The sequence below is a fragment of the Nycticebus coucang genome, chromosome 17 (genome assembly GCF_027406575.1).
Source record: "Nycticebus coucang isolate mNycCou1 chromosome 17, mNycCou1.pri, whole genome shotgun sequence".
Taxonomy (NCBI): Eukaryota; Metazoa; Chordata; class Mammalia; order Primates; family Lorisidae; genus Nycticebus; species Nycticebus coucang.
In genome coordinates, this window is record NC_069796.1 from 3,779,501 (window position 1) to 3,792,969 (window position 13,469).

Sequence of the window (13,469 nt, forward strand, 5' to 3'; positions counted from 1 at the left end):
ACACACACCAGCTTGCCCCAGAGCAGTTCTGCATTCGGCCAGAACACACTTTGGAAACCACTTACTCCCTCGAGGTGGTTAACGTAGGAGGTGCCGGCACATGGGGTTGGAGTTCCAGCTGTACGTAGTATGTAGTGTGTTCTATGTGGTGTCCAGACAAGTCATTTGGTGGGTTTGTTTTGTTTTATTTTTTGTTTTTAATTCTCTAAGCTTTAGTTTTCCCACCTATAAAATAAGGAGTGTACTAGTACAGTCCTCAAAGAGATGACATGTGAATCAAACAAGTTTCTACCTGGAAAGCTCTGGGAGCTGTCTCTGGCCCACAGAAAGTGTTTCATGAATGTTACAACACATTAACAACAATTAGGATTAATATTGCCACCATTACCGTTGTGTTGGACTGAGATTTCGAAAAATTAAATACCAAAGTATAAAGATTCATTACTGTGTCTTAAGCAGCACTTTGAGAGAAAGAATTTCCTTGCAGTGTGTAGGGAAACCACAGAACTGGGACTCTAAGCTGACAACCTGAGAGCATGCCTCGGCGCCTGCTAGCATCACGAGAGCTTGCAGCTTCTCAAACCTCTGATCACTTATATTGGTCGACTTTGATGTTTGCGTGTGGTATATGATGCAAGGGGTGAGAACAGGCAACTTGGTGACCTAAGGAGCAAACGCACTCCCTTTTATACTTAACAAAATTGAATTTCTGTCCTCACTAGTTTCATATCAATGTTGATACAGCCTTAGCAGAGTAGAAAGGAAATCTTAGGTGTTTTTATTCTAGTTGCCTTTTGGAAACTAGACTCTGAACAATAAATTAAAAACTACAGATAGCCATCCTGGCTGGCAGATTTGACTGGATGGCCGCATACTGGTGCAGGGAAGCCTGACACGGCGTATATTGCCAACCTCTGCGTTTATGTGAGAACCCAGAGGGTCTTTATTCATAGTGTATATTTAGTTTATTCTTGATTTCTATGGAACTTTTACTTAATTTCAAAGTCCATTCTTATTTCAGCCATATTCTCACCTTTAGGTTCAATTACAGAATTCCCAGAGAGATGAGCCTTCGGTTGGCTGGACGTTCATCTCAGGAAGGGGAGAGTAACAAGAGTGGACAAGCACACAGCACCTGCTGTGAGCCAGGCGGTGCTGTAGACGCCTCATTCATAAGAGGAAGAGACTACGGCACCGCATGGCCAAGTCACACGCCTCGGGCTGCAGCTCAGGAGAGAGATGAAAACCCGTTAGACGGGCGCCAAATCTTGGATTTAATCACTTTGCCATTCTGCATCTTGCAGAGAGATGACATATCTAGGCATACATATAGAAAGGAAAACAAGTGCCTTCCAGCCATCCGGTCGTCGCAGCCTGCTGTTGTGGTAGCGGCAGGTGCTGGAGGTGTGTTAGTCAGTGTCCAGCTGGACCAAGATGAAACTCTATTTGCAATTAAAGAAACTGGAAAGAAAAAGATCCTACTGATGCTTTTGAGTCCCTCGCTTTATCTTAACTCTCTCACTCCACTCCCATTAAATGGAACCTTATAATTAATTCTTACTTTCTTCCTGACTTTTATGTAAATATTTCTCCTGTAGCTTTAGTTAATTATAGTTATTGCAGGGAACTTCTGACAAGTAACAGTCCCTGACCAAAATAAGAAATCTCTTTCTCACCAAATGAAAATTTGCAAGTGCAGAAAAACCAGCCATATTCTGGCTTTTTTTTTTTTTTAAGTCTTCTAGTGATTTTATCAGTGTCCATTTCCTTAAGATTAAATGTGAAGAATGTTGTTACACTGCAGTTAAATCATAGTTCCGGTCTTGAAGTTTTATTTTTTTCTTAACTTTATCTAGTTCTGTTAGTCCTTGTGTAACACAGATAAATGAATGACCTTTTAAAGGCTTGTTAATAATTTCATGTGAGGGCAGCATTGATCACTAACATTAATCTCCTTTATGGGAAGGTATAATTAATTAATTCTTTCAGCAATGAGTAGATGCAATTTACATAGTAATGTTTAATTTTATCCTAAAAATAGTAAGTTCTTTTTCTAAATACCACATATATGACAGATTATGCAGCTGTACATTTATTTTTATTTGTAATGAAAGCAAGGATTCTTTATAAAACAATAGGATATTTATCATAAAAGCATCGTATGACACTTGGAAAAATAGCATTTTAAATTCTCAGGGTCATTTACACCTTATCTTTTAGAATTAACAGTGAGTTTGTATCAAGGGTGCTAGGATCAATAGTGGATGTACACCCACTTCATTTTTCTAGAAGTTTATTTCTTCTAATATGGTCTCAAGTTTAGATTTTGAAAAACTAAGCAATCTAATTTGAAATAATCATATCATTTTCCATCTAAATTCAGAGTAACCTAAATTTGGAATTGAAAATGGTTTACCCAAGTTCATGTTTAATACATGTGTATTTAATTTTGTATTTAATTTTCAGGTTAAAACTATAAGTATGTAGCATTAACTAGTCATATATTGAGTCATTTCTTATGGACTAAAAGGAATCTTCACTAGAATTTTTAACTTCTCAATGATCAAAAATGTTAAGTTCAAAGTAGTACTCAAATATACAATACAATGGTATATTGTATTATTGTGCAATACAATTGTATGTTGTATTATTGTATAATACAATTGTATAATACAATGGTACAATTGTATTGTACAACACAATATACAATTGTATTATCATACAATATTTTAAAATAAGAATTTGAAATTGTCCTTTCCTGGGGATTGGAAAATAATCATCCTTGAAATTGAGGCCTGAAGTCTAGCTCAAGGTTAAAGTTCCTTCTCTGTCATGTAAGAAGATGATCTGCCCTGACTCCTGTCCACTCCTGACATTCTCTGATTATCACGTCAGGACTTTCGGAGATCCAAGGGACGAAGAGCATGGATTCCATTGGCGTATACCATGGATCCTGAATCACTGCCTGAGTCTTCATCTTATCTTAAAGAAATAGCCTTAGTGACCTAATAATGGAAAAGACAGTGAGACTGGAAGGAAAAGCGTTAATTAACTGGGCTAATATTCACAGAAGAAAACGTAAACTCAGTGTTCCTTTAAGCATCTTAGAATTTCTTTCTCGTTAACACAGAGACCCAGATCCTGAAAATTTTAAGGTCTTGGATTAGTGATCTAAGTGTGCGAAGATATTTTTAAATATATTTTGAAATAATTTAATGCAATTTTTCTAAACATCCAGTACTAAATGAGCCAGACTGCACATCACATTAAATCTTGTACATTTCTTACACATAACTTTGACAGTTTGAAAATTCATGAAAAGTATATGTTTTAATAAATATATTCTAGAGAATCATGCTGCTTTTTTTTCTAAAAATTTCCAACCTACAAAGATTCTTCTATGTAACAAACAAATAATTTTATAATCGTTGATGATAGGTTCAAAATAGCCTGTGTACAAGTGCTTTTAATTTTCAAGCACTTACTTACCAGTCTATAGGCATGCAACAGTTGTGATCATTTGTAGCTTAAAATTTTTTACACATTGGGTGGCGCCTGTGGCTCAAGGAGTAGGGCGCCGGTCCCATATGCCAGAGGTGGTGGGTTCAAACTTAGCCCTGGCCAAAAAAAAAAAAAAAAAAATTTTTTTTTACACATTATTCTCAATATTTTAATGCAATTTGTATTTGAGTCCAAAACAATGCACTTTCTAGGACATTATGTATTTTTATCAGAATTAGTGTCTCTGCACCTTCATAAGCACTTGGGCCCCCATACCTGCTGGCAGGCCACTGTATAGAAAGTTCCAGAAGTCTCAATTTGTGTTCATTTTCTTCAATAAGATTAATTAGTTAATTGTAATTTTTACCGAGTATTCTCAGAGTATCTTCAACACTGTGCTAGGGCTAAAAAGGTAGTATGGCTGAATTATAAGATTTTTTTTTTTTTTTGCAGTTTTTGGCAGGGGCCGGGTTTGAACCCACCGCATCTGGTATATGGGGCCTGCACCCTACTCCTTGAGCCACAGGCCCTGAATTATAAGATTATAGGGGAGGCTAAATGCTAGTTGAGAAGGTAAAAAAGTGCCAGCTAAGGCACAGACTTCATTTCGTGCGTTTATTAGGCCAGAGAGCAGGCCAGGCCCCGTGCGAGACTTGGTGACAAACAGTGAATAAGATATAGCCCCTACCCTGGAGGAGTTCTGTCTTGCTGTTGTGACTGTTATGGGCTCTGAGAATCCAATAAAAGCAATTAAATATCTACATGTCTAGAGCCTTGAGATTCCCTTGGAGCCTGTCCAGAAGCTCTAGGAATCTAGGAGCTGATGAATGAATACAGAAGGATGAGGGGGAAAAAGACAAGCCAAAACTAAGATAAGAAAGACTGAAGTTAAACCTCAGATTCAAGCCACTTTAAAATAATTTTAAACATTTGCTTTTCAGGATGATTTGTCCATCTGTTGATCTATATAGAAACCTCTCATGACAATGTTTATACCCTATTTCCAGACTTCACTTGCAGAAACACAGCTTTAATCATGTCACACCACACTTGAATACCTTTAATGCACACACCATCTGTCCACTGCCATTGTCTAGGTACGCAGTCCAGAGGCCCAGGGATTGGCCCACCCTGTCCACTACAGCCTGTGCCATGCACCTTGGGGGCCTGAGACAGGCACACCCACCTGGCTCTGCTCCTCACAGTGCCCATGCATGACGTCAGGTCTGGGGGTCAAGCCAGCCTTCCAGCACTACACACATCATCTGGGGGCCTGGGGATTGAACCACCAACATCCCCCCACCACCACCACCAGTTTCTGTGCACTCTTCCCAGGTCTGAGGATGGGTCTGCCAAGCCTGCCAGCGCCACTACTGACCCATATGGGATCTTGGATCCTGGCCCTCCCAGCCCACTAATGACAATGATGGTTCCTGTGTGTGCCACCTGGGTGTCTGAGGGTTGGCCCAGCACCATTACTGTCATCACCATGTTACAGGCCATGCAGGGACCTGAGGACCCATGTCCCTGCCCAGCCCACCACTGTTACTGTCAGCACCCAAGCAAGGTGCCAAGAGCCTCAGGGATCAGTATGCCCAGATAAGCTACCACGAGTGCCCATACACACCAGCCAGGGGCCCAAGGATCAACATGCGTACCATGCTGTCATCAGCAGTGGGACGAGGACCAGTCCATCTGGTGTCCCCATCCTTTGTAAAGTCTAACCACGAAGAAGCCTTAGTCACTGAGGAACTCACAGACACCACTGGTGCTGATGACAGCTGAAGGAATCACACCGCAACTACCCTAATGTTCACCCACACAATTAAAGCCAAAGAACCCTATGCAGCCAACACTATACATTTATAGGAAAAAATTTCCCTTGTGAAGGTCTTCCTGTAACATTGGAATAGGCAACTATTACACCAAATGCCCAGATATCAAGGTATGGACATAAGAAACATGAAAAACTAAGGAAACATTTAAAATTTTACCAAATAGTAGCTGAAAAGTTACCAAGGCTTGCAAAAGATATAGATATCCAGATATAGAAGTCTCAGTATTCCCTAAATAGATTCACATTGACTACAATCTGTCTTAGATTCTGTAAGACACATTGTAGTCAAAATTGTCAAAATTCGAAGACAGAACATTCTAAAAACAGTCAGAGAAAAGTAGCAAATTACATATAAAGGAAACCCCATCAGAATAATAGCAGATTTCTCAGCACAAAGAGAAATCTTACAGCCCAGGTGACAAGGGGATGATATATTCAAAGTGCTTTTAAAAAAAACCTGACAATAAAACTATTATACCCAGCAAAAGTATCCTTCAAAAAAACAGATGAGAAATGATGTGTTTCCAAAGTAAGCAAAAATTGAGTAATTCATTATAATTAGTTTATCCCTGCAGGAAATGCCCAAGGGAGTCCAACGTGTGGGAGAAAAGGATGGTATCCACCATCACGGAAGTATAAAACCCACTGGCAGAGCAGACACAGAAAGGAGAAAGAGAAGAGATTCAAATGCTACCTGCCTTCAAGGAAGTCACTCCTGTAGAGACGCATACAGACTGAAAGTGAAGGGATAGGAAAGGATACTCCACGCAAATAGAAACCAAAACTCAGGAGTAGCTACAGTTACATTAGAAAAAACAGCTGTAAGTCAAAACCTGCAAAAAGAGACAAAGAGAAGGCCAGTTATAAGGATGAAAAGATCAATTTAACCAGACGATATATGATCCTAAATGTATATGCAACCAACATTGGAGCAAGAAAAGCTTCATCTTTCTCTGCTGCCCCCCTTTTAATAAAACAATCTTTATATAAAATTTGTATTAAATCTAAAGTCTGCCCTTAAGGATAGCAAGGCGGTTAAATTTGCTTAAGGCCACAGGTTCCCCACTGCATGGCTAAGACTTCCAAACACAGGCAACAAGAACAGAAACAGAAAAATGGTACTATATTAAACTAAAAAGCTTCTACACAGCAAAAGAAACAATGGACAGAGTGAAGAGACAACCTGTCGAGGGGGAGAAAATACTTACAAACTATTCATCTAGCAAGGGACTAATGTCCAGAGCTACAGGGCACTCAGCTCCACTCCTGTAATCCCAGCACTTTGAGTGGCCAAGGCAGGAAGATCACTAGACTCCAGGAGTTTGAGACTAGCCTGGGCAAAACAGTGAGACCCTGTTACTACAAAAAATAAGAATATTTACGGGTGGTGCACTCCGGCCTTCCTAGCTGCTCAGCAGGCTGTACCAGGAGGATCGTTTGAGCCCAGCAGTTCAAGGCTGTTGTGAGCTATGATCATACCACTGCGCTAAATCTAGCCTGGGTGACAGAGTTAGTCCCTTTCCCCCCTCCAAAAAAAAAAAAAAAAAAAAGAGAAAAGAAAAAAGAAAGAAACATAAAAAGTGGCTCAAGGATAGGAACATTTTGCAAAATTTGACATGCAAATGAACAAAAGGTACGTGAAAAACTGCCCGACATCACTACTCACCAGGAAAATGCAAATAAAAACTAGAGTGACATATCATCTCACCCTGGTTAGAAAGTTTTAAAAATAACTAATATCACTGAGGATGCAGAGAAGGGGAAATTCATGTACACTGTTGGGAATGTAAATTAGCACAGCCGTTAGGGAAGCCGTGTGCAACTTTCTAGAAGTAGAGCCACCATGTGGTCTAGCAGTCCCACTACTACACTGAAGGGTGTGTGCACCTATATTTATTGCAGCTCTGTTCACAATAGTCAAGATTTAGGATCAGCCTAAGTATCCACTAATGAATGAACAGACAAAGAAAATGGAACACACACACACAATGCAATACTAGTAAGCATGAGAAAGAATAAAGCTCTGACATTTGCAGCAACACAGGTCATTGTGTTACCTGAAATAAATGAGGCCCAAAAAGGTAAACAGAAACAGATAGATGGGACTATGTTACACTAAAAAGCTTCTAGAACCTTCCGTGTTCCACCTCTGACATGGGAGCTAGCATAGTTAATCTCACAGAGGAAGAGAGGAGGATGACAGTTAACAGAAGCTGGAAAGGCGGATGGGGGGGTGAAAAGAGGTTGGTGAATGGGCTCAAAGATACAGTTAGAGAGAAGGATTAAGTTCTAGGGCTCAGTAGCACAGTGGAGTGAATAGCGTTAACAATATATGGTGTATGTCAAAGTCGCTAGAAAATAGGAAATGTTTCCAGCACAAAGAAATGATGAATGTTTGAGGTGATAAATGTCCTAAATACCCTAATTTGAGTATACATGTATCAAAATTTCACATGTACCCTATAATTGTGTACAATTATCATTTATCAATGAAAAGAAATTCTTTTAACTGTCATTGGCTTCCAGCTGCCTGTAGCAGCTATTTGCAACCTTCTCCCCTCTTCACAAGCAGGCAGTGGACGATAGATGCTATTCTGTCACCTGAACAGTTCTGTTCACATCCACCACTGCACCCAGGACCACTTGGAGATTCAGGCCCACGAGCTGTGACTCTGCCTCCCTCTCCCCGCCTCCCGGAGGCGTGTTACAGTGCACATTAATGAGAATGACATTCTCGTCAACTCCAGGATCAAAAGAAAATTATTCCCCAACCCTGTGCTTTACCGCTGCTAATAAAGTATTTGTAACATGCTTCAAAATTAATCACAGCAGAGGTGAGGCCACCACAGCTGCGAACTGCATGCTCTTTGTTAGACGCAGACCCCCCCGTGTGCTGCCATTCTCCAGGCTGAGTCTAAGCCACATCTCAGGGCCTGCTCGTCCCGTCCCCAGGTCCCCCGCTCCACCTGGCGTATACAAATGTCCTGATTACTTACAGATACCAACATACATCCTCACTTTCCTTCTTGTTGAGTAAAATATGCTCTGCCCACTTTTATACGTGAATAACCCCTCTTTACATTTAAGAGAAAACACAAATGTTTGTTCCTCTGGAAGACCTCTGGGGTAGACCCTGCTCCCTCCCTGCTCCAGCTCAAGTCTCAGGAAGGATCTGGGCTCCTATCCTGTGTCCCTACACTGCCTCGTGTCCTAATATTTAGTTCCTGTTCCCCTTCATCTTCTACTATTATATCCATGCCCAATTATATCCTTATAATATCCCTTTTTCACCAAGGCCAAAAGCCGTTTTATTTCTCTGTGTTCCCTGCATCTAGCCTAGTGCCTTACATAAGAAAATATACTGAGGGGGAAAAAAATTGGTGAAGATTCTTCAGCAAAGGTTGTAGGCAGCACTGATCTAGGCATCCTATTGACGGTGATGTTTTGTTCATTTTTGTCAAGAAAAGATTAAATGTGCAAAGGCCAAAATATTTTGAGTGAAAAGGTACCTTTTCCCCATTGCACGGTTGATGGAATTATTTGAAAGTGCTTATTCTCACGTCAGCGTGCTCGCAGCCATGAGGGTCCTTCTCTTCATTCTGTGGTTAATGCCTGTCTGAGGATTTCCCGGGATGGGCCGCATCCTCCAGGGTGCGGGGACAGGAAAGGAGACTCTGTTTCTCAGCATTTGAGAGGGAAGGAGCTATTGACCCTGGTATAAGAGCCTCGCAGTAACCTAATGAACTCCACATCCCCTATTCGTATACACACATGCATCACGCCTCTGTATTCCTGAGTGTGTTTATAAAAGGGATTAACACAAATTAACCCCCCTGTTTTCTGAAGTGAGAATAACTTGGAAATAATCCAGTCACAGAGTTTCTGTTATTTTTCCTTCTTCCATTTGAGGAAATAAAGATACAGAGTAAGAGGAAGCATCTCACCCCTACAGAAACGCTGAGGTTAGGAGACATGAATTTGGTGTCTTAGATAGCTCCTTGTACAAGGGACGGCTGAGGAATGGTTCATTAGGGGGACTACTGTGTACGGAACGTCCAGGATTCATTCAGGACGTGGGTGGACAGAGCAGGAAGAAGGACGGAAAGCGGGGGGCGGGCGGGGAGGCCCAGAGTGACAGGCCCCTCAGCCATTCTCACTATTTATTGAATCACATTTAAAAGCTTTGTATTAAAATGATGCCACCCATGTTGTCATATTTTCCAAAGATTTGAAAGTAAGAATCTTGTCAAAGAGAAGGCTATCTGAAGTGTTCTCTTCACTGACTTTGGGGTTATTTTAGCTGGTTTACAGGCAGCCCATCAACCACAAAAGAGGACAGGCAGTCCTGGGACAAGCTCAGGTCACTCACTTTGTCTCTGAGCGTAGGCAGCTGTGGCAGGTGTGGGAGGTGTGGTTTACATACAGCATGGCTTGATCCTCTTTTTTGTTTATTTGCATCTAGTGATGTCACCTGCATGAGCTTCTTGTAACTATTATAGATCCTCATGAGGCTATGTTTCCTTTTTATGCTAAATGTATCGCTTTACCTTTTAGATTTCCATGTGGAAGAGGCACTGGATTGGCCTGGCGTGTACCTGTTACCAGGCCAGGTTTCAGGGGTGGCTCTGGACCTTAACAATAACCTGGTGATTTTCCACAGAGGTGACCATGTCTGGGATGGGAAGTAAGTAATATTTTTTCTTTCAAGAGTCAATGAAAATTAAAATAGCATCTGTAAGTTTTCATTAAACTAAGAATAATCATGAGAAAATTATAAAGGTTCTTTTAAACTTGATATGTATGAGCAAGACCTATTCATCCTTTTAGCATAGGATTGTAATAAGTAGCAAAGAGGAAGTCTTGTGCATTTTAAAGCAAAGTAGTTTCACCCACGAGTTTACGGAAAACAGGTGGTAATAGTCTGTGATTCCGCCTACTGACTATTCTGCTCCCTCATCCTTGAAGCTATGTTACAGGTAGTTCAGCTCCCGAAAAATTTCAAGACTTCAAAGAAAGTCTTCGTCAGTGATTAACTCAGAAAGGCCCCTGGTTGCTATCATAAAGCACTTTGTTATTTTGTTGTCCTGGGAACAGAACTATTTTGAGGCAGTTGGACACTCTGTGGCAGTGATAACAGCCTCCTGGACATTGGGGTTGGAGCTGTTGGGCTGCCACAGGTGCAGAAATACTAACTTGGCCTTCATGTTTTAACCCAGATCGATTTTATTACTCAAATTTGCTCTTTTTATGAGCATCAAAGACGTAAGAACAGCACCAGGACCTTAACACCCCTGCTTTAATTACCCCGTTGTTTCCGGTTTCAATCTTTCGTTCTTTCACTACCTTCTTAGAGGGCTTTTAGTAAAAATATCTTAACATCTATTGTTTCCTGTTGGTCTATCACTATTCTAAATGTTTACATAAATTACCTCACAACAGGCACTGGTATGCCTGTCACCGTCGTTACTCACACTTTACAGGTGAAAAGCTGAGAGAAATTAGGAATTGTGCCCGAAGTCTCACAGTTTGCCCTGGCGAGGCCGGGCTCCGGCGGCTCTCCATGTGACTCTGGAGTTGGCTGCTTAACCACGGTAGTCACATGGTGTTCTGAAGTTCAGCAGGCCGTTTTACTTCCCCCCAATACTGAATATCCTTTATTCATTTATTGCATTACAAACTTACATGTGAAGGTGTACATTAACGTCTGTTCTCAGGTGAGACCAAGAGAGATCTTCTTCTTTCACACGTGCAACTGTAGGGTTTCATCTGAAAAATCGACTCTCCATGGTTTTCCTCTGTTTTCAGAGATGTTGGTTAAAGTCACGTTGAACCTGCTCCATCACATACACATCTATGTAGCTTTTTTTGTGCAGTTGAAGATGGAATTTAATCAACAATACATCGGTCACTTTGTTACTTTTCAATTGTCCTTTCCAGTTGTCACACTTGAAAATGAAATCTGAGAAAGATGAGTTTGGAGTTCAAAATAATGGAACTCAACCTTCTCGCTGGTACATCTCCGTTACATGGTCTGACAGTCATTACTAGATATCTAATGGGCTTTTAATAAGTGCTTTTAAAAGCAAACTGTCACCATTCACGGTAGCATAGTCCTCATTTTCGTGAACACGGCTGCATTTTCTGCATGGGTTTCTAGCCACATTTTACCAGACGAGACAATTACAGCATCATTTTCTGTCCTTGGTACTGTTTCAGCTGGCTAAAGCTAAATTGGATACCATCCAGTTTTCATTTTAATGTGATCTTCCAAGTAAACAGCAGAGCCTGGAAGAGTTTAATAGAAAAGGGGACCAGCAAAGGCTGGCGGGACGCTGGGGATGACCCTGGACTGTTGCTCACATGTGGCAGTGGGGGGTGAGGAACTGCTTCTCCTGGTGCGTGGCTTTCATCTCCTGATGAATCAGCACCTGAGGAAGTAGATTCCAGTTTCACTGCCGAAGCCCTGGGGTGTGTGTTCCCATAAACGATAGAAACAAAGGAGCGCTGTTGAAAATACAAGACTTCTTCAGCGCAGACTGCTGGTTTTACTCATTCAATCTCCGATTCTCCTTTCTCCTCATCCTCATCTCCCACCTGTAAGAAGATTTGTCACCTCTCTTCCCTTCCCCCTTCCCGGGGCTGCCTGTTGGCCCCTCCGCAGCCTTTGCGGTCCGTGGTTGTGAGAAAATTATTTTCTGGGTTTATTATTCATAGAGAGAATGAAAGGTAGATTACTCTGTTGTTTCGTAGGAAAACAGATTCAAATTTGTGGACAGAACACATGAGATTCTGGCTGTGTTCTTTGAATGGTTATAGGTGGCCATCCTTCCTACAGGGACGAGTCACACCGTATAAATTGAAAAAAGTGGATAGTTTTTCTTCTCCATCATTGAAAACCCACATATCGTACAAAGAAAATGACGGCACCTTCCTGAAGAATTTATGAGGTGCCAGCGAGGGACAAAAAAGTTACGTGTTAGGTTACCTGTTACTTGCTGCTACCGCTGTTTGAATGGGGCAATGAGAAGTCTGGATTAATTTTCTTTGCAGTCTTTGTCATGCTGATGTTATTTCTCCAGTTTGAAAAACCAGACTTTGTTCTAAATCACACCTAAGCATTCTGTATCCCATAGTCCTTAGGAGGTGACCATTCTTTAATTATCAGAGAGTATTTGGAGTTAATAACATCCCTAACTCATACTCAGTGCTGTGCGATTGCACCAATTGTATTTGTAAGTTCAGTCACTCCTCATTCCACCTCCTGGCCGCGATCAGCCCTTACTCTTTTATTTGACCCTGCAAGACGAGCAAACAACAAAGATGATAATATGAATGATAAACCATTAAACTCTGGGAAGATAATACTCCCTCCCTATATCAGTGTGATTGGCATTTTCCTCCCTTCCTTCAATATTGGACTTAAGAAGCTTCCTCTCGCTGAGACAGGAAGTGCCTATTGCCAGCAGGGTTTAATGAAACTTGAAAGAGCCTCTTGTCTGCCCTGGTGTTTGGGCAGCATGGTGGCTGGAGTGCTTGAACCTTTCAATGCTAAGAAAATCTGTAGATGTGAAATTTGCCATCAAATTACGGGGCCTGGCTACATGTTAGAAAGCTCTTCATTATTTTAAACACAAACCCAAGTCCTTGAACTTCACTCTCATGGTGGAATAATGTAGGATGAAAGGATGAATTTACTGCCATTTATCCATCCTGGTTGTTTGCATATTGGAAGAAATTCTTAGATTCCGCAGACCGGATGCCTCCCAAGCCTCCAACCAACGTGGCTACTTTCATCTGGAGGCACTAAAGTCTTTACGTGCCCACAAAATGTGACATATGATATGATCAGTGATGGGATTACTTCCTTTCATGTGCACTTTAGGTAACTATTTGTATAAAAAATTTGTATTCCTAGCCGGGCGTTGTGGTAGGCACCTGTAGTCCCAGCTACTTGGGAGGCCGAGGTAAGAGAATCACCCTGAGCCCAGGAGTTGGAGGTTGCTGTGAGCTGTGTGATGCCACAGCACTCTACCAAGGGTGATAAAGTGAGACTCTGTCTGTACAAAAAAAAAAAAAAAAAAAAATTTGTATTCAATTTTTTTAGCAGTTATATCGCCATGTCGCCCTATGT

At 41.3% G+C, this 13,469-nt stretch overlaps 1 protein-coding gene across 8 annotated transcripts in view; it reads left to right on the forward strand.

The window, feature by feature from the left end:
• PAM (peptidylglycine alpha-amidating monooxygenase) overlaps window positions 1-13,469 on the forward strand; it is a 282,185-nt gene that overhangs the window by 240,422 nt on the left and 28,294 nt on the right. For all 8 annotated transcript variants that reach the window (XM_053566346.1, XM_053566342.1, XM_053566345.1 and 5 more), the window contains one exon: window positions 9,893-10,022. In XM_053566346.1, the coding sequence (XP_053422321.1) occupies window positions 9,893-10,022 (130 nt within the window). The remainder of the gene's footprint in view (window positions 1-9,892; window positions 10,023-13,469) is intronic.